At 43.3% G+C, this 23,546-nt stretch overlaps 1 protein-coding gene across 1 annotated transcript in view; it reads right to left on the bottom strand.

Moving 5' to 3' along the window:
• LOC139413250 (metabotropic glutamate receptor 4-like) overlaps positions 1-23,546 on the bottom strand; it is a 361,254-nt gene that overhangs the window by 153,509 nt on the left and 184,199 nt on the right. Inside the window, exon 3 of the mRNA XM_071160398.1 lies at positions 4,358-4,574. Within this exon, the coding sequence (XP_071016499.1) occupies positions 4,358-4,574 (217 nt within the window). The remainder of the gene's footprint in view (positions 1-4,357; positions 4,575-23,546) is intronic.

The raw sequence follows: 23,546 nt of genomic DNA, 5'->3' as shown, positions 1-23,546 counted from the left end.
AACACTAAAACAAGGAAAACACACACGAACGATGGTCAGAACGTGACAGTACCCCCCCTCCAAGGTGCGGACTCCGGACGCACAACTTAAACCTATGGGGGAGGGTGTGGGTGGGCATCTGTCCGCGGTGGCGGCTCTGGCGCTGGACGTGGACCCCACTCCATAACAGTTTTAGTCCACCTCCTTAGCGTCCCTAGATAGGTTACCCTCCTTAAAGACCGCTCGGGACAGAGGGGCAGCTCGGGACAGAGGTAGCTCGGGACTGATGGGTAGCTCAGCACTGAGAGGAAGCTCAGCACTGAGAGGAAGCTCAGGCAGGTGGTTGGATCCGGCAGATCCTGGCTGGCTGGCGGTTCTGGAAGATCCTGGCTGACTGGCGGATCCGGAAGAGTCTGGTCGACTGGCGGATCTGGAAGAGTCTGGTCGACTGGCGGATCTGGAAGAGTCTGGTCGACTGGCGGATCTGGAAGAGTCTGGTCGACTGGCGGATCTGGAAGAGTCTGGTCGACTGGCAGATCTGGAAGATTCTGGTCGACTGGCAGATATGGAAGAGTCTGGTCGACTGGCAGATCTGGAAGAGTCTGGTCGACTGGCAGATCTGGAAGAGTCTGGTCGACTGGCAGATCTGGAAGAGTCTGGTCGACTGGCAGATCTGGAAGAGTCTGGTCGACTGGCAGATCTGGAAGAGTCTGGTCGACTGGCTGCTCTGGCTGCTCCATGCTGACTGGCTGCTCCATGATGACTGGCAGCTCTGGCTGCTCCATGCTGACTGGCTGCTCCATGCTGACTGGCAGCTCTGGCTGCTCCATGCTGACTGGCTGCTCTGGCTGCTCCATGCTGACTGGCTGCTCCATGCTGACTGGCGGCCCTGGCTGCTCCATGCTGACTGGCGGCCCTGGCTGCTCCATGCTGACTGGCGGCCCTGGCTGCTCCATGCTGACTGGCGGCCCTGGCTGCTCCATACTGACTGGCGGCCCTGGCTGCTCCATGCTAACTGGCAGCTCTGGCGGCTCCTTGCAGACTGGCAGCTCTGGCGGCTCCTTGCAGACTGGCAGCTTTGGCGGCATCCTGCAGAAAGGCAGCTCTGGCGGCTCCTTGCAGACTGGCAGCTCCTTGCAGACTGGCAGCTCTATGCAGACTGGCAGCTCCATGCAGACTGGCAGCTCCATGCAGACTGGCAGTTCTGAACAGGCGGGAGACTCCGGCAGCGCTGTAGAGAAGGAAGGCTCTAACAGCGCTAAACAGGCGGGAGACTCCGACAGCGCTGGAGAGGAGGAAGGCTCTGGCAGCGCTGGACAGGCGAGGCGCACTGTAGGCCTGATGCGTGGTGCTGGCACTGGTGGTACTGGGCCGAGGACACGCACAGGAAGCCTGGTGCGGGGAGCTGCTACCGGAGGGCTGGGGTGTGGAGGTGGTACTGGAAAAACCGGACCGTGCAGGCGCACTGGAGCTCTTGAGCACCGAGCCTGCCCAACCTTACCTGGTTGAATGCTCACGGTCGCCCTGCCAGTGCGGCGAGGTGGAATAGCCCGCACTGGGCTATGCAGGCGAACCGGAGACACCAAGCGCAAGGCTGGTGCCATGTAAGCCGGCCAAAGGAGACGCACTGGGGACCAGCTGCGTAGAGCCGGCTTCATGGCATTAGGCTCGACGCTCAATCTAGCCCGGCCGACACGCGGAGCTGGAATATACCGCACCGGGCTATGCACCCGCACTGGAGACACAGTGCGCACCACTGCATAACACGGTGCCTGTCCGGTCTCTCTAGCCCCCCGGTAAGCACAGGGAGTCTGCCCAGGTCTCCTACCTGACGTAGCCATACTCCCTGTTAGCCCCCCCCCAAGAAATTTTTGGGGCTGCCTCTCAGGCTTCCATCCGCTACGTCGTGCTGCCTCCTCATATCTGCGCCTCTCAGCTTTCGCCGCCTCCAGTTCTTCTTTGGGGCGGCGATATTCTCCTGGCTGAGCCCAGGGTCCTCTTCCTTCTAATTCGTCCTCCCATGTCCATACCTCCTCTTTGGGCTGCTCCTGTTGCCTCTTCTCCTGCTGCACCTTTGGGCGGCTACACTCCCCTGGTTTAGCCCAGGGTCCTCTCCCGTCGAGGATTTCCTCCCATGTCCAGAAATCCTTATTGCGCGTCTCCTCGCGCTGCTCCTGCCTGTTGACACGCTGCTTGGTCCTTTTGTGGTGGGTGATTCTGTAACGGTTTTCTTGATGAGAAGGAGAGTCGGACCAAAATGCGGCGTGTAGATTGCGATCCATGTTTATTGTGACTATAGCAACACGAATCTAAATACAAACAGTGCAAACTAATAAACGTAATGAAAACCGAAACAGCCTAAACTGGTGCAAACTAACACTAAGGACAATCACCCACAAACACACAGTGAAACCCAGGCTACCTAAATATGGTTCCCAATCAGAGACAATGACTAACACCTGCCTCTGATTGAGAACCATATCAGGCCAGACATAGAAATAGACAAACAAGACATCCAACATAGAATGCCCACCCAGTTCACGTCCTGACCAACACTAAAACAAGGAAAACACACACGAACGATGGTCAGAACGTGACACTCAGTTTCACAATTCCTGACATTTAATCTTAGTAAAAATTCACTGTTTTAGGCCAGTTAGGATCAACACTTTATTTTAAGAATGTGAAATGTCAGAATAATATTAGAGAGAATGATTTATTCAGAGTTAATTTCTTTCATCACACTCCCAGTGGGTCAGACGTTTACATACACTCAATTAGTATTTGGTAGCATTGCCTTTAAATTGTTTAAGTTGGGTCAAACATTTCAGGTAGCCTTCCACAAGCTTCCCACAATAAGTTTGATGAATTTTGGCCCATTCCTCCTGACAGAGCTGGTGTAACTGAGTCAGGTTTGAAGGCCTCCTTGCTCACACACGCTATTTCAGTTCTGCCAACAAATCTTCTATAGGATTGAAGTCAGGGCTTTGTGATGGCCACTCCAATACCTTGACTTTGTTGTCCTTAAGCCATTTTGCCACAACTTTGGAAGTATGCTTGGGGTCATTGTCCATGTGGAAGACCCATTTGCGACCAAGCTTTAACTTCCTGACTGATGTCTTGAGATGTTGCTTCAATATATCCACATAATTTTCCTCCCTCGTGATGCCATCTATTCTGTGAAGTGCACCTGTCCCTCCTGCAACAAAGCACCCTCACAACATGATGCTGCCACCCCCAAGCTTCACAGTTGGGATGGTGTTCTTTGGCTTGCAAGCCTCCTCCTTTTACCTCCAAACATAACGATGGTCATTATGGCCTATTTTTGATTCATCAGACCAGAATACATTTCTCCAAAAAGTACGATCTTTGTCCCCACGTGCAGTTGCAAACCGTAGTCTGGCTTTTTTATGGCGGTTCTGGCGCAGTGGCTTCTTGCTGGACGCCCTTTCAGGTTATGTCAATATAGGACTTGTTTTACTGTGGATATAGATACTTTTGTACCTATTTCCTCCAGCATCTTCACAAGGTCCTTTGCTATTGTTCTGGGATTGATTTGCACTTTTCGCACCAAAGTACGTTCATCTCTAAGAGACAGAACACGTCTACTTCCTGACCGGTATGACGGCTGCGTGGTCCCATGGTGTTTATACTTGTGTACTATTGTTTATACAGATGAACGTGGTACCTTCAGGCATTTGGAAATTGCTCTTGGCTGATTTATTTTGATTTTCCCATGATGTCAAGTAAAGAGGCACTGAGTTTGAAGGTAGGCTTTGAAATACATCCACAGGTACACCTCCAATTGACTCAAATGATGTCATCTATCAGAAGCTTCTAAAGCCATGACATAATTTTCTGGAATTTTCCAAGCTGTTTAAAGGCACAGTCAACTTAGTATATGTGAACTTCTGACCCACTGGAATTGTGATACAGTGAATTATAAGTTAAATAATCTGTCTGTAAACAATTGTTGGAAAAATGACTTGTGTCATGCACAAAGTAGATGTCCTAACCGACTTGCCAAAACTATAGTTTGTTAACAAGAAATTTGTGGAGTGGTTGGAACACTTAGGTAACTCGTTTATGTTAACTTCCGACTTCAACTGTATATAGTGTAAATTCCATATCTGAAGTTAGATTCACACGCATTCAAATGTTTTTGAGAAACACTACTGTATTATCCTTGATCTGTTAATGTATTTGTGCAAGTTGTTGTTTTGGGTGGAATTTATATGGAATTTATACATACAGAAGACAAACCCAGGGAAATAGGTCAGTTGTACCACTCGGGGCCATCTTCTATTGAGTCACCTTCAGATCATATAACAAGAGGAATGATGAATGAACAGAACGAAACCACAGAGAACCCACTCACCGTCCTCTCGAGACTTATGTATGAAGGCATCCACACCGCTCTCTCCATAGTTCCCCTCGGACGCCACGGTGGAGACAAAGTTCCAGCGCATGGCCTTGACGATATCCACCATGGCCTGTGCCTGGTAGGTGTCCGGGGGCACCACGCGCGAGAAAAAGTCGTAACGTGTGTTGTCGCTCAGCTCCGGTGCCGTGGAGGCATAACTCACCTGGGGGATCTGAGGAGAGAGGGAAGAAGGGATGAGTTAAGATGGAGAAGAGGCAAAGAAGTCATAGCAGGAAGGGGGTGGGGACAGAGGGAGAGCGGATCAGCAATCAGTCTCTAAGTCTCAGGGGAAATGAAAAATGATTTCATCCTGCCAGCTAAGGCTGGCTCTTACCGTGCACCGCAGGGGTCTCCTTTAGACCACAGGGGGTCTCCTTCAGACAACTGGGGGGGGGGGGGGGGGGGGATTACTCAGCGAGAAGATGAGCGTGTCAGGCTTCTGCACGGGGATCGGCAACCAACACACAAGCAGGGGGATGCTCATTCATTCTGTGCAGATTTTCGGGTCCTGAGTAGTCATATCCATTCATTTATTCATTCATCTATCATTTTGTAGTACTTTGTTTACACTGTTTATTTACAGCTGACTGTAAGATATCCTATGAGTTTCGGATAAATCTAAAATGTGCTCATGAACATATCTCAATGTGTCCTATATTGATATAGCACACAGTGCAACTGGCAGAGCTGTTTTCCTGGGTGTGATAAAGTGTGTGCAGTGATTGATGACTTATCGTCCTATTTTTGTGGTTGTGACACTACGGGAAGGGAACCCTGATACTAAAAACAGCTCTGATTTCCCGCTGGATCCAGCTTTCCAGCTCATCCACAGCTAGGTGGTTCATTATCATGGGCAGCAAGCTCAGAGGCACACTCAATCTGACCCATTGCCATCCTTCTGCCAAGTTAACACCCACCACAGACCCATACCAAACCTATCTGGGCAGCCATTGGACTGAGTACACCGACTCAGTATTGTGTCTCCCTATCTGTTGGCACCACGTCCTTTCTGGATCCATCATGTTTTACCAATGTTGAGTGGAAGATGAATTCTAAGATGACTAGCATTGTTAGTGCAGTGGCCTTGTCGTTAGTGTCCGTCCTGAGATTAGAAGGTTTGGGGTTTCGATCCCCAGTCGAGTCATACCAAAGACTCTAAATACTCCTGGGTACATTCCTCACGCGCTACAGAAACAGGAGATGGGCTCCTGACCTATGGACCATTCTGGAAACACAATTACCGGTGATTTTCATCAAATCACTGTTATTAGAGTTCTATAAATAACAACCTTTCATTTCAATCATGAATTTTTTTTGACACACATTTTCCTACCGCACTTTATAAAAAAAAACAATGAGACAATTTGTTATGACACCAGTTCAGCACTAATTTCACCCTTTGAAAGCCTGACACGTGCAATCTGTGCACCAGACAACACTTAGCTGTAATTCAGCGATGGTCCTGGTCAGTGGATGTTACTGTTCTTGATCTGTATGCAGCAGCACATGAACACGCACAAATACATTTCAGTATTTGGATTACCCTTTAAATCTATGCTCAGATAAAGTAAGATGTCATACGGGTGGGCAAAAAGCTACTGCACAGTGCAGTAAAGAAAACGTACTCCTCTTTTTTCCCCTCTCTCTCTTTATTTGCCCGTTTGCTAGCCTGTAGTGTAGTAGCTACAGTAGGTCGATGGTGTTGGCCATCACACACCACAACCAGTCCTGTTTGAAAAGTATCCAAAGAGACCGATTTAGGGGGCAGAGTCCCTGAAGTGCTCCAGCACGAACCAAAAGATGCTTTGGCCCTATTTCTCTGTTGTAGTAGTGGCCTTGAAATGAAGTACACAATAATAAACTTGTGTTGCCCACAGTACAGTGCTGGATGTGGGTAGAGTCAGGAAGTAGAGTTGATAGTTGAAACACTTCACTGCTACTGTAGTAGTTAGCATCAATAAAGGGTTCACCAAAAAAAAAAGGGAAAGGGAAACGTTTCACACTAGATAGTTGAATTATGCCTTTACCCAGTACATACTAATTGTATGAGCAAATACAGAATTGCTACTTAGGGTGCCAGCAGTATTCTCAGCTGAATTCCATGGCGTCTGTAGGGTGCCGAGTAGAGTTAGTTCCAGGCCCAAGAACAGGGATCCATTTTAAATGCCTCTAATGCTTTGTTGGTTGCTATTAACCTCGCGCTAGGGGGTTGACTGCCTGTGATGTTGTTGTAATTAAAGGAGGACAGCTAATTAGTGAATGAAACAGCTTTTCTTCCCCAGACCGGAGGAAGCCAACGTCCTGATCGGCAGCAAAAGCCTACTGTTTTGTTACTTTCTATCATGTCTTACCAACATACAGTATAGTAAAGCAAGAAAGCTAATGGTCACAAATTATTAAACCAGCGAAATTAAGATGAGAGTAATTCATGTTCCAAGAAATCTCTCTCTTAAGAAATGCATTTGTATCCATAGAATCCACATGTAATTGTTATAGAGTGCACCTACAAAATGAAGGCACAGCAGGTTTAATACACTTAACATGTCTGTTAATGGCAGTGAGATCGCCTTGCAGGGACTGTGATTGGAAACTATACATTCTAAAACCATTTAACAGGACTAGGTCAACGAAAGAGGACATAGACATAACATTGACCGTTTAAATGGAACCATTAAAAGCACTTAGCTACTTCAAATTCTCTAGTCTGGAATATCTCATTTGAGATGCTCAAAACATTTGAAAGTGTTGTAATCCCTCCCAAATAAGCCAAGGTGTGTCTGTATAGGCCATGTAGGTATTGAGTTGATGGGGTCTTCGGTGTTAAAACTGGAAACAGATTTGAAAGGGTGATTATTGTGTTTTACAATTGTTAACCATATTTTCCTTTGGGTGCCATTCCTGCTAAATTCTCACACTCTGAAGCATTAGACCGGGGTTCGTCAACTACAGTAGGTTTGGCCTTGGGTCAATTGTTTTCTGAGCTAATAGTTGGTGAGCCAGAACATAATTAGTATATAATATTAGCACAATTAATTGGCCTATACACCAAATTAAACAAAACGTTTAACACATTTGATTAGTACTCAGTGATAATAACAATCATTTCGATCTGATTATGCTCATAAAATCAACGTGTCTCTATTCCGTTATTATTTTTGTCCATTTCTCTGTGCATTGATTGGTGGGGAAAAACAGTTATATGTAGCCTACTGTAGGCTAAACTATTGTTTTTAACATCAACATTCATTCAGAATAATTAGCTTGATAGCGAGACAAAATGTCGCTCTCAAAAAATATCAAAACAAAGGTGGATAAATGAAAATCGAAGTTTCGGGGAACAATGTACAGAGAGATATGTGTTCATATTACCTTATTTTCCCAATGCCAAGCCAGTGAGTCTTATTTGCAATGAAAATGTCGCATTTTGCAAATAATTCAATCTCAGACTTTATTGTGAACCTAAGCATGGAACTTTCAAAATGACTTTCCCGCCACAGACAGATGCCCGACGCAGAAACATTGAAGTGTTACACACACACAGCTTTTCGGGCTGACAAATTCTGTCACTTAAACAAGTTAAATATGCAGTTACAAGGAAGAGGAAAAACTGTTGTGGACATGGTGGAGAAACTTGAGGCCCTTACTAGGAAGCTCTAGTTGTACAATTTGGACTTGTCATCTGGAAGGCTACTGCAATTCAGTACACTGAAGAACGACAGGCAGAGGGACCAGACAACTTCTGCACAAGATTTGAAGACTACAGCATGCCCAAGGATATTGTTGCGTTAGTACGTGACCCTCTCACAGTCCGCCCAGATGGAAGATTCTCCTCCCTTGCTAAGAAAACAATACCCTCGCTGGACGAGGCCGCAATTCGAACTGAGTTGATTGAATTCCAGACATCGAGCCTTCTCAGGGATGCACTCAGGAGTGCCAAGTCCTTATGTGAGGAATAAAGCACAATGAACAAACTTGTATTTTAGATGCTAACAATGAACGGATCGAGTCCTCGTCTTCCTCTATGAACGCAGTATAGCTTCATGACAGGAACTGGTTTTCACATAAGTCAATCGAGGACTACCTGTGCATCAAAATCACATCCATCTCACCAGACATCATCAAGATTGTGTCCGAGGGGAAATGCAACTTTTCCCATTGAGTAAGTAACTGAGTGACTGTAATGATTAAATACTAATATTATTGTGAGTGCTTATCCAGGGATATTTAGGTCTTAAGCTGACAGTATTTTCTGTTTGTTCTGTCGTTACAGGAGCAGGCTATCCCGATACAGACATTCAGATACAGACATTGCCATTTTTTCTTTAAATTATGTAGGATGTTAGTTTTGGCCAGTTGCAATTGTAAACAGGCCTAAAAAAAAAAAAATCACTCATATTAGGACATATATTTTTTTATTGTGAAAGATGCTGTTAAGCCTCGTAGCCTACCTCAGCCAGTTATTTTATATTATATAGGCTTAGGCTCGGAAGAAAGACTCATTTAAGCTCTCTCGTTATTTGTAAAGTCAAATTAAAATGAATAACTGTTGAATGAATTACTCAACTGGGGGTAGGTTTTCTCCATATGTTGCTGTGCAACACTTGCATAACAGGTTAGATATATTTTCAGCACCAGGCGCTGTTCACCTCCTATTTGTTACGCTGCGGTTGCAGCTTTACGTCTCAGCACCACAAAATGGTCCACTGCCTGCTTTATTAGTTGACTGTCTCCTGCATTCTCTCTCCTCATGAATGAAGTTCAAATGTAACTTTTGCATTATTTAGGTAAGGGTAACTTCCTTCTTGGGAAATTGCATTTTGGAGTTTTTGCATCTCGGGTCTGAGATTTTTTATTATTAGATATATTTTGATATAATTAATTTGGGGGGACAAATAATTTTGCTGGCTCACGGCCGCCAGTTGGAGAACCCTGCATTAGACTGTCTCTTATGTTGGTTGAATCCAAATTGCAATTGAATACTTGAGATAAGGAGTTAAGAACGTTAAGCACAATTAGCATGTCAAGAACTTGAAATTCACAGGTCTGCATTTTATCAAGCACTTCTTGAAATATTAATGAGGTTGGGGAAAAAGTGATCACACTTAGTTAAAGCTGAAAGACAGTTATTGAGTGACTAAACCATCGTGTTTTTTTTACTCTGTTTTTATCAACCTGGCTAAGCGCTGTGACGTCACTTCACACACAAAGTGTGAAAGCAAACATATGCACGGCTGATACGTATTAACTTCCAAGCGTTATTATTACTGTGACTGTACAGCTACTAAATAACACCTCCAGAAATAGCAGGATCTCTGTAAGAAGAAGAATTTCAGCCCTGTTAATCTGTTACTGAAAACATTACCATTTATGGGACACAAATAGCCATGCATCAAATACCAGTGTGAATTAGGTTCTTTAAATAAACAGTATTCATCACATGCTGTTATTGGAGAATCTGTCCAATGTGTTTGCTGAGTGATTATTTCCTATCCCTCCTGTTGCACTACATATGTTAGAGAACTGCTCATCAGCTGAGATGAAACTCACTTTGTCAATTAATGACTAGTAAATCACTCTCCCAATAATGATCCCGAATAACTTGTTTAACACTAATGTTTATTAGCTAACACAAAGAGCAATTACCTTGCAAAGCCTTTCCCCTGTGCTTTGGTTTTGCTGAATTACACTGAAATTACAAGGCAATCTTGACACTTAATTAGAATTAATTGTCTCACCAATTATTTTAGCTACACTAATATAGATTAGACTACAGACGAAAGCACATATTTGGGGAGAGGGCTTTAGCTATTCCATAAGGACCTTCTCTGGTTATCAAACTGAATCTCAAATGTCTAATTTACAATTCAAATATTGCCCTATGAAATGAAGACATTTAATTATAACATGTGTAAATGTCCTTATATTAAATCCAGTCATCCAAACCTAAAGCAAGGCATGCACTTTTTGTGCAGCATCATTCTACTTGTGATGCTTTCACATTAACCCATTAATCTGAAAATACCCTTTCATCTGGCATCCGGTGGAGGTGAGGGGCAGCTAATAAAAATAGACTGAGATGGCCAATTAACCATTTCTTTGTGGATGTTGATGTTTGCTTGGGGTTATTGTCTTGATGGAAGATCCACTTGCAACCAAGTTTCAGACTCCTGTCAGAAGCAAACAGGTTTTTGGCTAAAATGAGAGGAATACCTATGTGAGAATGCATGTCCTTGACTACAGCTCAGCGTTCAACACCATCGTCCCTTCCAAGCTTGTCACCAAGCTTAGGAGCCTGGGACTAAACATCTCCCTCTGTAACTGGATCCTTGACTTCCTGACGGGCCGACCCCATGGGGGAACTGCAGGGGTATGTGCTTAGTCCACTCTTGTACTCCCTGTCCACTCATCAAATTTGCTGACGACACAACGGTGGTAGGCCTGATCACCGGCGACGATGAGACAGCTTACAGAGAGGAGGTCCGTGAGCTGGCAGTGTAGTGCCGTAACACCAACCTCTACCTCAACATCACCATCTGTCATCCAGGACCTCTAAATCAGGCGGTGTGAAAGGAAAGCCCGGAAAATCGTTAGACTTCAGCCACTCATGCCCATAGATTGTTCTCTCTGCGGCACGGGTACATCAAGTCTAACACCAACAGCCTCCTGAACAGCTGAACAAAAATATAAATGCAACATGCAACAATTTCAAAGATTTTACATATGGAAATCAGTCAATTTAATTAAATTAATTAGGCCCTTAATGAAATCCCTGATTGGTTTCCTTCTTCTCCGGCAACTGAGTTAGGAAAAATGCCTGTATCACTTATCTGGGTGTATTGATACACCATCCAAAGTATATTTAATAACTTCACCATGCTCAAAGAGATATTCAATGTCTGCTTTTTTGGTTTAACCATCTACCAATGGGGCCCTTCTTTGTGAGGCATTGCAAAAACTATGTAGTCTTTATGGTTTAATCTCTGTTTGAAATTCATTGCTCGACTGAGGGATCTTACAGATAATTGTATGTGTGGGGTACAGAGATGAGGTAGTCATTCAAAGGTCATGTTAAACTGTCACATCTACTCCTGCCACTCCCTCTAGTGCTCATCCTGTGTCTCCTTGACCTGCCGCCAGGTCAAGGAGGGGGGGGGGGGGGGGGCAGAGACAGGTGTGCTGGAGTCAGAGCAGACCCCGCCAGCTGCAACCTGTTCCATAATCAAGACCTCTACAAATACTCAGTCCTGCCACTTCCATGCTGCCAGATCGTAATCTCTGCTCAGTCAGTCTATGCTTCTAGCAGCTTGTTCCTGTTTGGAGACTGTTGTCCTGTTGTGTCTGTTTTCCTTTGCCTGATGCTATTTTCCTCTCCGCTACAGTTCTGCCCGCTCTGACTCTGGTCCCTTACTCCAATCCTCTCGTCCTGCTATTCTGTCGTGGATCTCCCACTCTACGGACGGCTCCCTTGGATTCCTCTCCGAACTTGCACACCCTGTCCCAACACCTCTCGCTCCAGCCTCAACCTGGATCGAGTCCCGTATTCGCCAGGCTCAGCAGAACCAGCCTGACCCAGGCAACGGTCCTAGAAAGGCCCTGTTTGTTCCAGATTCAGTTCACTCTGAGGTTCTTCAGTGGGCCCATTCTACTCTCCTCACCTGTCACCCTGGCCTGAACCAGACAGCCATCCTGCGTCAGCGCTTTTGGTGGCCCACCATGGAGAATGACGTCCAGGAGTTCGTCTCAGCCTGCTCGGTCTGTGCATGGAACAAAACCTCCACCAAACCCACTTCCGGTCTGCTTCTCCCTATTCGCATACCCAGTCGCCCCTGGTCACACATAGCTCTGGACTTCTTCACTGGCCTTCGCCCATCCAACGGTAACTCAGTCATCCTCACCATAATTGACAGATTTTCCAAAGCGGCTCACTTCATTCCCCTCTCCAAGCTTCCATTCGCCAGGGAGACTGCTGATTTGCTGGTATCCCATATATCGGCTGCATGGCATTGCCACTGACATTGTTTCTGACAGAGGACCCCAGTTTATATCCTAGGTATGGGATGTCACATCTGCTCCTGCCACGCCCTCTAGTGCTCATCCTGTGTCTCCTTGACCTTCCGCCACTCCCCTAGTGCTCTCTCCCCCTCCCTCTGTGTGTGTGACTGTGTGAAAGGAGACAGATGTGCTGGAGTCAGAACAGATCCCCACCAGCTGCAACCTGCTCCATAATCAAGACCTCTACAAATACTCAGTCCTGCCACTTCCACACTGCCAGATCAAAATATCTACTCAGTCAGTCTATGCTTCTAGCCATTTGGTTCCTGTTGTGCCTGATGCTGTTTACCTCTCCGCTACAGTTCTGCCCGCTCTGACTCTGGTCCCTGTCTCTAGTCCTACATCTCGTCAGTCCTGCTAATCTGTCCTGGATCCCCCACTCTACAGCTCCCTAGGATTCCCCTCCGGACTTGCTCACCTTGTCCTAACACCTCTTGGTCCAGCCTCAACCTCCGCACTTGGTTTTCTGCAACCCGCCTGAGCTTCCCCTGGCCTGCACTCAATATTCCCCCTGTGTTTCAATAAATATCTTGGTTACCTCATCCCTGTCTCCTCGTCTGAGTCTGCTCTTGGGTTCACCTGTTCCAGTCCACATGACATAAACATTATTATTGCACACAGAGGGAGCCCATGCAACTTATGTGACCTGTCTCAGCCTCCAGTATTTATGCTGCAGTAGTTTATGTGTCGGGGGGCTAGGGTCAGTTTGTTATATCTGGAGTACTTCTCCTGTCCTATTCGGTGTCCTGTGTGAATTTAAGTGTGCTTTCTCTAATTCTCTCTTTCTCTCTTTCTTTCTCTCTCTCGGAGGACCTGAGCCCTAGGACCATGCCCCAGGACTACCTGACATGATGACTCCTTGCTGTCCCCAGTCCACCTGACCGTGCTGCTGCTCCAGTTTCAACTGTTCTGCCTTATTATTATTCGACCATGCTGGTCATTTATGAACATTTGAACATCTTGGCCATGTTCTTTTATAATCTCCACCCGGCACAGCCAGAAGAGGACTGGCCACCCCACATAGCCTGGTTCCTCTCTAGGTTTCTTCCTAGGTTTTGGCCTTTCTAGGGAGTTTTTCCTAGCCACCGTGCTTCTACACCTGCATTGCTTGCTGTTTGGGGTTTTAGGCTGGGGTTCTGTACAGCACTTTGAGATATCAGCTGATGTACGAAGGGCTATATAAATACATTTGATTTGATTTGATTTGAGCAAATATTTACTCCTGGACTTATATAGGCTTTCCATAACAAAGGGGTTGAATACTTACTGACTCAAGGCATTTCAGCTTTTCATTTTTAATTCATTTGTAAAGAATTCTAAGAACATAATTCCACTTTGACATTGTGTGTGTGTGTAGACTCTTAGAAAAAAAAGGTGCTATCTAGAACCTAAAAGGGTTCTTCGGCTGTCCCCATAGAGAACCCTTTGAAGAACCCTTTTTGGTTCCAGGTAGAACTAAAGTGTTCTACCTGAAACCAAAAAGTGTTTTCCTTTGTGGACAATCGTAAAAAAAAATGTTGAGTCCTTTTTTCTAAGAGTGTAGAAGAGTGACACATAATCTAAATTAAACCAATTTAAATTCAGGCTGTAACACAAAATGTGGAAAAAGACATGGAGTGCAAATACTTTCTGAAGGCACAGTAGACACTCAAGCACACTGGCACGCCATCACAAACACTTAATTTCCTCACACACATAATGTGCACATACATTTATACTGACTCTACACACACGCACACCACTCGCATACAATTATCATATATGATGCAGCTACTCTGTTTATCGTATATCTTTATGCTTTTGCGTTTATCTTTATACCCCTCCCTATACATAGCTACCTCTATCACTCCATTATCCCTGCACATTGTAAATATGGTGCTGGAACTGACTGACCCTGTATATAGTATGCTTACTTACCTTCTCGTGTTATTTCGTATTTTTATTTGTGTGTTTTTGTTCTACCTTATGTTATTTGTTGATTTGTATTGTTATTGATTACTGCATTGCTGGGTTTAGAGCTTGCAAGAAAGGCATTCACTGTACTTGTGCACGTGACATTACATCTTGGAACTTAAAATGTCCTGGTACTGGGTAAAGTTAATAATGCCATTGACCTTAATTAACAAGGGCACCAGGAAGTGGAAGCAAAATAGCTCCAAAACATCAAAGATCCACCACATTTTACAGTAGGTATTAGAGCAGGGAATTGCCAGGGACCTCACGATACAATATTATCATGATACTTAAAACTTCTTTGGGAACGGGGGCAGTATTGAGTACCTTGGATGAATAAGGTGCCCAGAGTAAACTGCCTGCTACTCAGGCCCAAAAGCAAGAATATGCATATAATTTGTAGATTTGGATAGAAAGCACTCTGAAACTCTAAAACTGTTTGAATGCCTGTGTGTATAACAGAACTTATATGGCAGGCAAAAACATGAGAAAAAATCCAACCAGGAAGTGGGAAATCTGAGGTTTGTAGGTTTTCAAGTTTTTGCCTATCCAATATACAGTGTCTATGGGGACATATTGCACTTCCTAAGGCTTTCACTAGATGTCAACAGTCTTTAGAACCTTGTTTCAGGCTTCTACTATGAAGGGGGAGAGAATAAGAGCTGTTTGACTAAGAGGGCTGGCAGAATGTCATGAGCTAAGTCAGGCGCGTGGCCATGAAAGCAAGCTGCATTCCTTTTCATTTCTAAAGACAAAGGAATTGTCAAGTTGAAACATTATTGAAGATTTATGATAAAAACATTCTAAAGATTGATTCTATACAAGATTGATTCTATACCTCGTTTGACATGTTTCTACAAACTGTAATATAACCTTTTTTACTTTTCATCTGAACTCATTGCTCGCACATTGTGCATTTGGATTACTGGGCTAAACGTGCGAACAAAAAGGAGGTATTTGGACTTAAATGATGGAATTTATCGAACAAAACAAACATTTATTGTGAAACTGGGATTCCTGGGAGTGCATTCCGATGAAGATCATCTTAGGTAAGTGAATATTTATAACGCTATTTCTGAGTTTTGTGACACCTCTCCTTCTTTGGAAAATGGCTGTATGTTTTTCTGTGACTTGGCTCTGACCTAACAAAATCGCAAGGTGAGCTTTCACCATAAAGCCTTTTTGAAATCTGACACAGCGGTTGCATTAACCTCTCTGGTACAAGTGGGACGTTAGCGTTAAAATTAGTATTACAAGTATTACCACCATTTTAAAGATACACTTCTTGTAAATCCAACCACAGTGTCCGATTTCAAAAAGGTTTTTTTGCTTAAGCACACCATGCGATTATGTTAGGTCAGCACCTAGTCACAGAAAACCAAACAGCCATTTATCCAGCCAAAGAGAGGAGTCACAAAAAGCAGAAATAGAGATCAAATGAATCACTAACCTTTGATGATCTTCATCGGATGGCACTCATAGGACTTCATGTTACACAATATATGTATATATTTTTTTCGATAAAGTTCATATTTATATCCAAAAATCTCAGTTTACATTTGCGCGTTATGGTCAGAAATGGTCTCATGGTCTCATAAATGGTCTCATAAATGGTTATGGTCTCAAACAAACATCCAGTGAAAGTGCAGAGAGCCCCATCAAATTACAGAAATACTCATCATAAACATTGATAAACAATACAAGTGTTAAACATACGAATAAAAATCAACTACTCCTTAACTTCTTCAATATAGGGGGCGCTCTTTTAATTTTTGGATGAAAAATTTTCCCCTTTTAAACAAGATATTTTGTCACGAAAAGATGCTAGACTATGCATATAATTGACAGCTTTGGAAAGAAAACACTCTGACGTTTCCAAAACTGCAAAGATATTGTCTGTGAGTGCCACAGAACTGATGTTACAGAAAAAAAACAGATAAAAATACAATCAGGAAGTGCCGCATTTTTTGAAACCGCCTCATGGCAATGACTCCTTATATGGCTGTGGAGGAGCTAGGAGTCAGCTTACCTTTTCCACGTTTCCCCAAGGTGTCTGCAGCATTGTGACGTATTTGTAGGCATATCATTGGAAGATTGACCATAAGAGACTACATTTACCAGGTGGTCGCTTGGTGTCCTCCGTCACAATTATTGCGTAATCTCCAGCTGCAGTATTTTTTCGTTTTCTTCTGATGAGAAGCCAGCTGATAGATTATCGAATAGATATGTGAAAAACACCTTGGGGATTGATTCTAAACAACGTTTGCCATGTTTCTGTCGATATTATGGAGCTAATTTGGAAAGAAGTTCAGCGTTGTAAGTGACTGCATTTTCGTTTTTTTTTCTTAGCCAAACGTGATGAACAAAACGGAGCTATTTCTCTTACACAAATAATATTTTGGAAAAAATTTACATTTGCTATCTAACTGAGAGTCTCGTCATTGAAAACATCTGAAGTTCTTCAAAGGTAAATGATTTTATTTTAATGCTTTTCTTGTTTTTGTGAAAATGTTGCCTGCTGAATGCTAGGCTTAATGCTATGCTAGGCTATCAATACTCTTACACAAATGCTTGTGTAGCTTTGGATAAAGCATATTTTGAAAATCTGAGATGACAGTGTTGTTAACAAAAGGCTAAGCTTGTGTTTCAATATATTTATTTCATTTAATTTGCAATTTTCATGAATAGGAAACGTTGCGTTATGGTAATGAGCTTGAGGCTATGATTAGGCTTCCGGATACGGGATTGCTCGACGCTAGAGGTTAAGCAACCGCTGGGTCAGATTTCAAAAAGGCTTTACGGAGAAAGCACCCTTTGCGATTATGTTAGGTCTGCACCTAGCCACAGAAACCCATACAGCCATTTTCAAGCCAAGGAGAGTGTCACAAAAGTCAGAAATAGCATTAAAATGAATCACTTACCTTTGATGATCTTCATCTGGTGGCACTCCCAGGTCTCCATGTTAGACAATAAATGTTCATTTTGTTTGATAATGTCCCTCTTTATGACCAAATACCTCCATTTTGTCCAATAATCCGAATGCTTAACTTCTTGACGCTACCCATCCCTTAAGCGGGTTAATTGTTTTCAGCAACCGCTAAATAGCATAGCGCCACAGTCAAATAATATTACAAAAAATATTCATATTCATGAAATCACAAGTGCAATATTGCAAAACACAGCTTAGCCTTTTGTTAATTCACCTGTTGTCTCAGATTTTGAAATTATGCTTTACAGCGAAAGCAATCCAAGCGTTTGTGTAAATGTATCAATCGCATGACAAAACATTAAGTACACTTAGCATCAGGTAGCTTGGTCACAAATCAGAGAAGCAATCAAATTAATCATTTACCTTTGATGATCTTCGGATGTTTTCACGAGACTCCCAGTTACACAACAAATGTTCCTTTTGTTCCATAAAGATTATTTTTATATCCAAAATACCTCCGTTTGTTTAGCACATTATGTTCAGAAATCTACAGGAAAGAGCGGTCACGACAACGCAGACAAATTCCAAATAATATCCGTAATGTCCACAGAAACATGTCAACGTTTTTTATAATCAATACTCAGGTTGATTTTAAAATATATAATCGATAATATATCAACCGCAAATGTCTTTATCAGTAGGAGGGGAAAACAACAGCTGTCCAAATTATGTTGCGCGAGCAAAACTCATGTGACCACCTGACGTAATGTTATCTTTCTGGCTCATTTTTCAAAATAAAAGCCTGAAACTATGTCTGAAAACTGTTGACACCTTGAGGAAGCGATAGGAAAAGGAATATGGTTGATATCCCTTAAAATGGAGCAATGGGAGGCTATGGAACATGGAGTTTTCAAAATAGAAGCCACTTCCTGGTTAGATTTTTCTCAGGGTTTCGCCTGCAATATCAGTTATGTTTTACTCACAGACAATATTTTGACAGTTTTGGAAACTTTAGAGTGTTTTCTATCCTAATCTGTCAATTATATGCATATTCTAGCATCTGGTCCTGAGAAATAGGCTGTTTACTTTGGGAACGTTATTTTTCCAAACTTCAAGCTTCAAGAGGTTAAAAAGAAAATGAAGAACAATTAGATTAGTACTTTAATAGATTCATTGGGTTGTGACGCGTATAAACACTACATGGCTAAAAGAACAGTGCCTTGCGAAAGTATTCGGCCCCCTTGAACTTTGCGACCTTTTGCCACATTTCAGGCTTCAAACATAAAGATATAAAACTGTGTTTTTTTGTGAAGAATCAACAACAAGTGGGACACAATCATGAAGTGGAACAACATTTATTGGATATTTCAAACTTTTTTAACAAATCAAAAACTGAAAAATTGGGCTTGCAAAATTATTCAGCCCCTTTACTTTCAGTGCAGCAAACTCTCTCCAGAAGTTCAGTGAGGATCTCTGAATGATCCAATGTTGACCTAAATGACTAATGATGATAAATACAATCCACCTGTGTGTAATCAAGTCTCCGTATAAATGCACCTGCACTGTGATAGTCTCAGAGGTCCGTTAAAAGCGCAGAGAGCATCATGAAGAACAAGGAACACACCAGGCAGGTCCGAGATACTGTTGTGAAGAAGTTTAAAGCCGGATTTGGATACAAAAAGATTTCCCAAGCTTTAAACATCCCAAGGAGCACTGTGCAAGCGATAATATTGAAATGGAAGGAGTATCAGACCACTGCAAATCTACCAAGACCTGGCCTTCCCTCTAAACTTTCAGCTCATACAAGAAGAAGACTGATCAGAGATGCAGCCAAGAGGCCCATGATCACTCTGGATGAACTGCAGAGATCTACAGCTGAGGTGGGAGACTCTGTCCATAGGACAACAATCAGTCGTATATTGCACAAATCTGGCCTTTATGGAAGAGTGGCAAGAAGAAAGCCATTTCTTAAAGATATCCATAAAAAGTGTTGTTTCAAGTTTGCCACAAGCCACCTGGGAGACACACCAAACATGTGGAAGAAGGTGCTCTGGTCAGATGAAACCAAAATTGAACTTTTTGGCAACAATGCAAAACGTTATGTTTGGCGTAAAAGCAACACAGCTCATCACCCTGAACACACCATCCCCACTGTCAAACATGGTGGTGGCAGCATCATGGTTTGGGCCTGCTTTTCTTCAGCAGGGACAGGGAAGATGGTTAAAATTGATGGGAAGATGGATGGAGCCAAATACAGGACCATTCTGGAAGAAAACCTGATGGAGTCTGCAAAAGACCTGAGACTGGGACGGAGATTTGTCTTCCAACAAGACAATGATCCAAAACATAAAGCAAAATCTACAATGGAATGGTTCAAAAATAAACATATCCAGGTGTTAGAATGGCCAAGTCAAAGTCCAGACCTGAATCCAATCGAGAATCTGTCGAAAGAACTGAAAACTGCTGTTCACAAATGCTCTCCATCCAACCTCACTGAGCTCGAGCTGTTTTGCAAGGAGGAATGGGAAAAATGTCAGTCTCTCGATGTGCAAAACTGATAGAGACATACCCCAAGCGACTTACAGCTGTAATCGCAGCAAAAGGTGGCGCTACAAAGTATTAACTTAAGGGGGCTGAATAATTTTGCACGCCCAATTTTTCAGTTTTTGATTTGTTAAAAAAGTTTGAAATATCCAATAAATGTCGTTCCACTTCATGATTGTGTCCCACTTGTTGTTGATTCTTCACAAAAAAATACAGTTTTATATCTTTATGTTTGAAGCCTGAAATGTGGCAAAAGGTCGCAAAGTTCAAGGGGGCCGAATACTTTCGCAAGGCACTGTATGTGGACTGTAAGTGCTGTTATTGTAAAGTGTAAACGTCTAGGAGCAACAACAGCTCAGACTCGAAGTGGTAGGCCACACAAGCTCACAAAACGGGACCGCCGAGTGCTGAAGCACATGAAAATCATCTGTCATTGGTTGCAACACTCACTACCGAGTTCCAAACTGCCTCTGGAAGCAACATCAGCACATTAACTGTTCGTCAGGAGCATTGTGAAATGGGTTTCCATGGCCAAGCAGCCACACATAACCCTGAGATCACCATGCTCAATGCCAAGCATCGGTTGGAGTAGTGTAAAGTTTGCCACCACTGGACTTTGGAGCATCGGAAACATGTTGTCTGGAGTAATGAATCACGCCTCACAATCTGGCAGTCTGACAGAAGAATCTGGGTTTGGTGGATGCCAGGAGAATGCTACCTTCCCCAATGCATAGTGCCAACTTAAAGCTACAGCATACAATGACATATTAGATGATTCTGTGCTTCCAACTTTGTGGCAACAGTTTGGAGAAGGCCCTTTCCGGCTTCTGCATGACAATACCCCTGTTCACAAAGTGAGGTCCATACAGAAATGATTTCTCAAAATCAGTGTGGAAGAACTTGACTTGCCTGCACAAAGCGCTGACTTCAACCCCATCAAACATATACATAAAGTCAGCAAAAAAAGAAACGTCCTCTCACTGTCAACTTTGTTTATTTTCAGCAAACTTAACATGTGTAAATATTTGTATGAACATAAGATTCTACAACTGAGTTCCACAGACGTGACGAACAGAAATGGAATAATGTGTCTCTGAACAAAGGGAGGGGGTAAAAATCTAAGCAACAGTTGGTATCTGGTGTGCCCACCAGCTGCATTAAGTACTGCAGTGCATCTCCTCCTCATGGACTGCAACAGATTTGCCCGATTTGCCTGTGAGATGTTACCCCACTCTTCCAGCAAGGCACCTGCAAGTTCCCGGACATTTCTGAGGGGAATGGCCCTAGCCCTCACCCTCTGATCCAACAGGTCCCAGACGTGCTCAATTGGATTGAGATCCGGGCTCTTCGCTGGCCATGCCAGAACACTGACATTTCTGTCTTGCAGGAAAACACACACAGAATGAGCAGTGTGGCTGGTGGCATTGTCATGCTGGAGGGTCATGTCAGGATGAGCCTGCAGGAAGGGTACCACATGAGGGAGGAGGATGTCTTCCCTGTTTCACACAACGTTGAGATTGCCTGCAATGACAACAAGCTCAATCCGATGATGCTGTGACACACCGCCCCAGACCATGACGGACCCTCCACCTCCAAATCGATCCCGCTCCAGAGTACAGGCCTCGGTGTAACGCTCATTCCTTTGACGATAAACGCAAATCCAACCATCACCCCCTGTGAGACAAAACCACGACTCGTCAGTGAAGAGCACTTTTTTCTGGTCCTGTCTGGTCCAGCGATGGTGGGTTTGTGCACATAGGCGAACTTGTTGCCGGTGATGTCTGGTGAAGACCTGCCTTACAACTGGCCTACAAGCCCTCAGTCCAGCCTCTCTCAGCCTATTGCGGACAGTCTGAGCACAGATGGAGGGATTGTCCGTTCCTGGTGTAAGTCAGGCAGTTGTTGTTGCCATCCTGTACCTGTCCCGCAGGTGTGATGTTCGGATGTACCGATCCTGTGCAGGTGTTACCCGTGGTCTGCCACTGCGAGGACGATCAGCTGTTTGTCCTGTCTCCCTGTATCGCCGTCTTAGGCGTCTCACAGTATGGACATTGCAATTTTTTGCCCTGGCCACATCGCAGTCCTCATGCCTCCTTGCAGCATGACTAAGGCACATTCACGCAGATGAGCAGGGACCCTGGACATCTTTCTTTGGGTGTTTTTCAGAGTCAGTAGAAAGGCCTCCTTAGTGTCCTAAGTTTTCATAACAGTGATCTTAATTGCCAACCGTCTGTAAGCTGTTAGTGTCTCAACGACCGTTCCACAGGTGCATGTTCATTAATTGTTTATGGTTCACTGAAAAGGCATGGGAAACAGTGTTTAAACTCTTTAGAATAATGATCTGTGAAGTTATTTGGATTTTTACGAATTGTCTTTGAAAGGCAGGGTCCTGAAAAATGTTTATATTCCGTTTTTTTACTTTATTATTTGCATTTTCCACATTGTAGAATAATAGTGAAGACATCTAAACAATGAAATAACACGTGAAAAATAAGTGTTAAATAAAAATAAATTAAAAGTAGCCAACCAATCAGCATATGTGGGAACTCCTTCAAGGCCGTTGGAACAGCATTCCAGGTGAAGCTGGTTGAGAAAATGGCAAGATTGTCCAAAGCTGTTATCGAGTCAAAGGGTGGCTACATTGAAGAATATAAAATATATTTTGATTCGTTTAACACTTTTTTGGTTACTACATGATTCCATATATGTTATTTCATAGGTTTGATGTCTTCACTATTATTCTACAATGTAGAAAATAGTAAAAATAAAGAAAAACACTTGAATGAGTTGGTGTGTCCAAAATTTTGACTGGTACTGTATTTAAATAATTATAATACATATAATATATATTATTCTTTATTGTGTCCCTTTTGGGAATTGTGTCTTGCATCTCAAACTCAACAGCACAACACGACCACATAGAGTGCATAAATACATACAACAATGTAAGTCACAAGCAATATTACATAGTTATATGTTTTTATGCATCTATATCACGTGTCCAGAATTCTAAATGTTAATTTTATAATATAGATCCACAGTTTTCATCCCAATGCAGTAGACTCATTGGTAACTTTGACTACATATCCATAGCACAATTACTACACATCTTTAAGCATTTCATGAACGTGTTATAACAGGTCCTAACCTCATTACGTTAATGAAACATACCCATAGCATATCTAGTACGCATTCATGTAATGCTATGCAAGACCTCATATTTAGGTATCTTTAGTAGTTGCATCATTACAATGACAGTGTAGTGTCTTCATTATGGCTGTTCTCAAAAGTATGCTTCTGCCATACCAGTGTTAGTGAAGAATGCCGAAAGGCCAAACCACATTTTGAAAATTATGCTGATACATAGCCTGTACCAGCTCCATTTCCCCCACTGGCAGTTATAGACCCATGACCTACTTTCTTTTTCTTCTCACCTTGTTAATGATACATGAAGATTCCCACAGGGTTGAATCCTCATGGTACATTTGACCTTTTTTATTTTATTTAACCTTTATTTAACTAGGCAAGTCAGTTAGATCCAATTCTTATTTACAATGACGGCCTTCGCCAAACCCTGACGACGCTGGGCTAATTGTGTGCGGCCCTTTGGGACTCTCAATCACAGCCGGATGTGATACTGCTTGGATTCGAACCATGGACTGTAGT

The sequence above is a fragment of the Oncorhynchus clarkii genome, chromosome 7 (genome assembly GCF_045791955.1).
Source record: "Oncorhynchus clarkii lewisi isolate Uvic-CL-2024 chromosome 7, UVic_Ocla_1.0, whole genome shotgun sequence".
NCBI classification, from domain to species: domain Eukaryota; kingdom Metazoa; phylum Chordata; class Actinopteri; order Salmoniformes; family Salmonidae; genus Oncorhynchus; species Oncorhynchus clarkii.
Note: the sequence above shows the minus strand (reverse complement) of the source record. Positions and strands in the feature narration are given on the sequence as shown.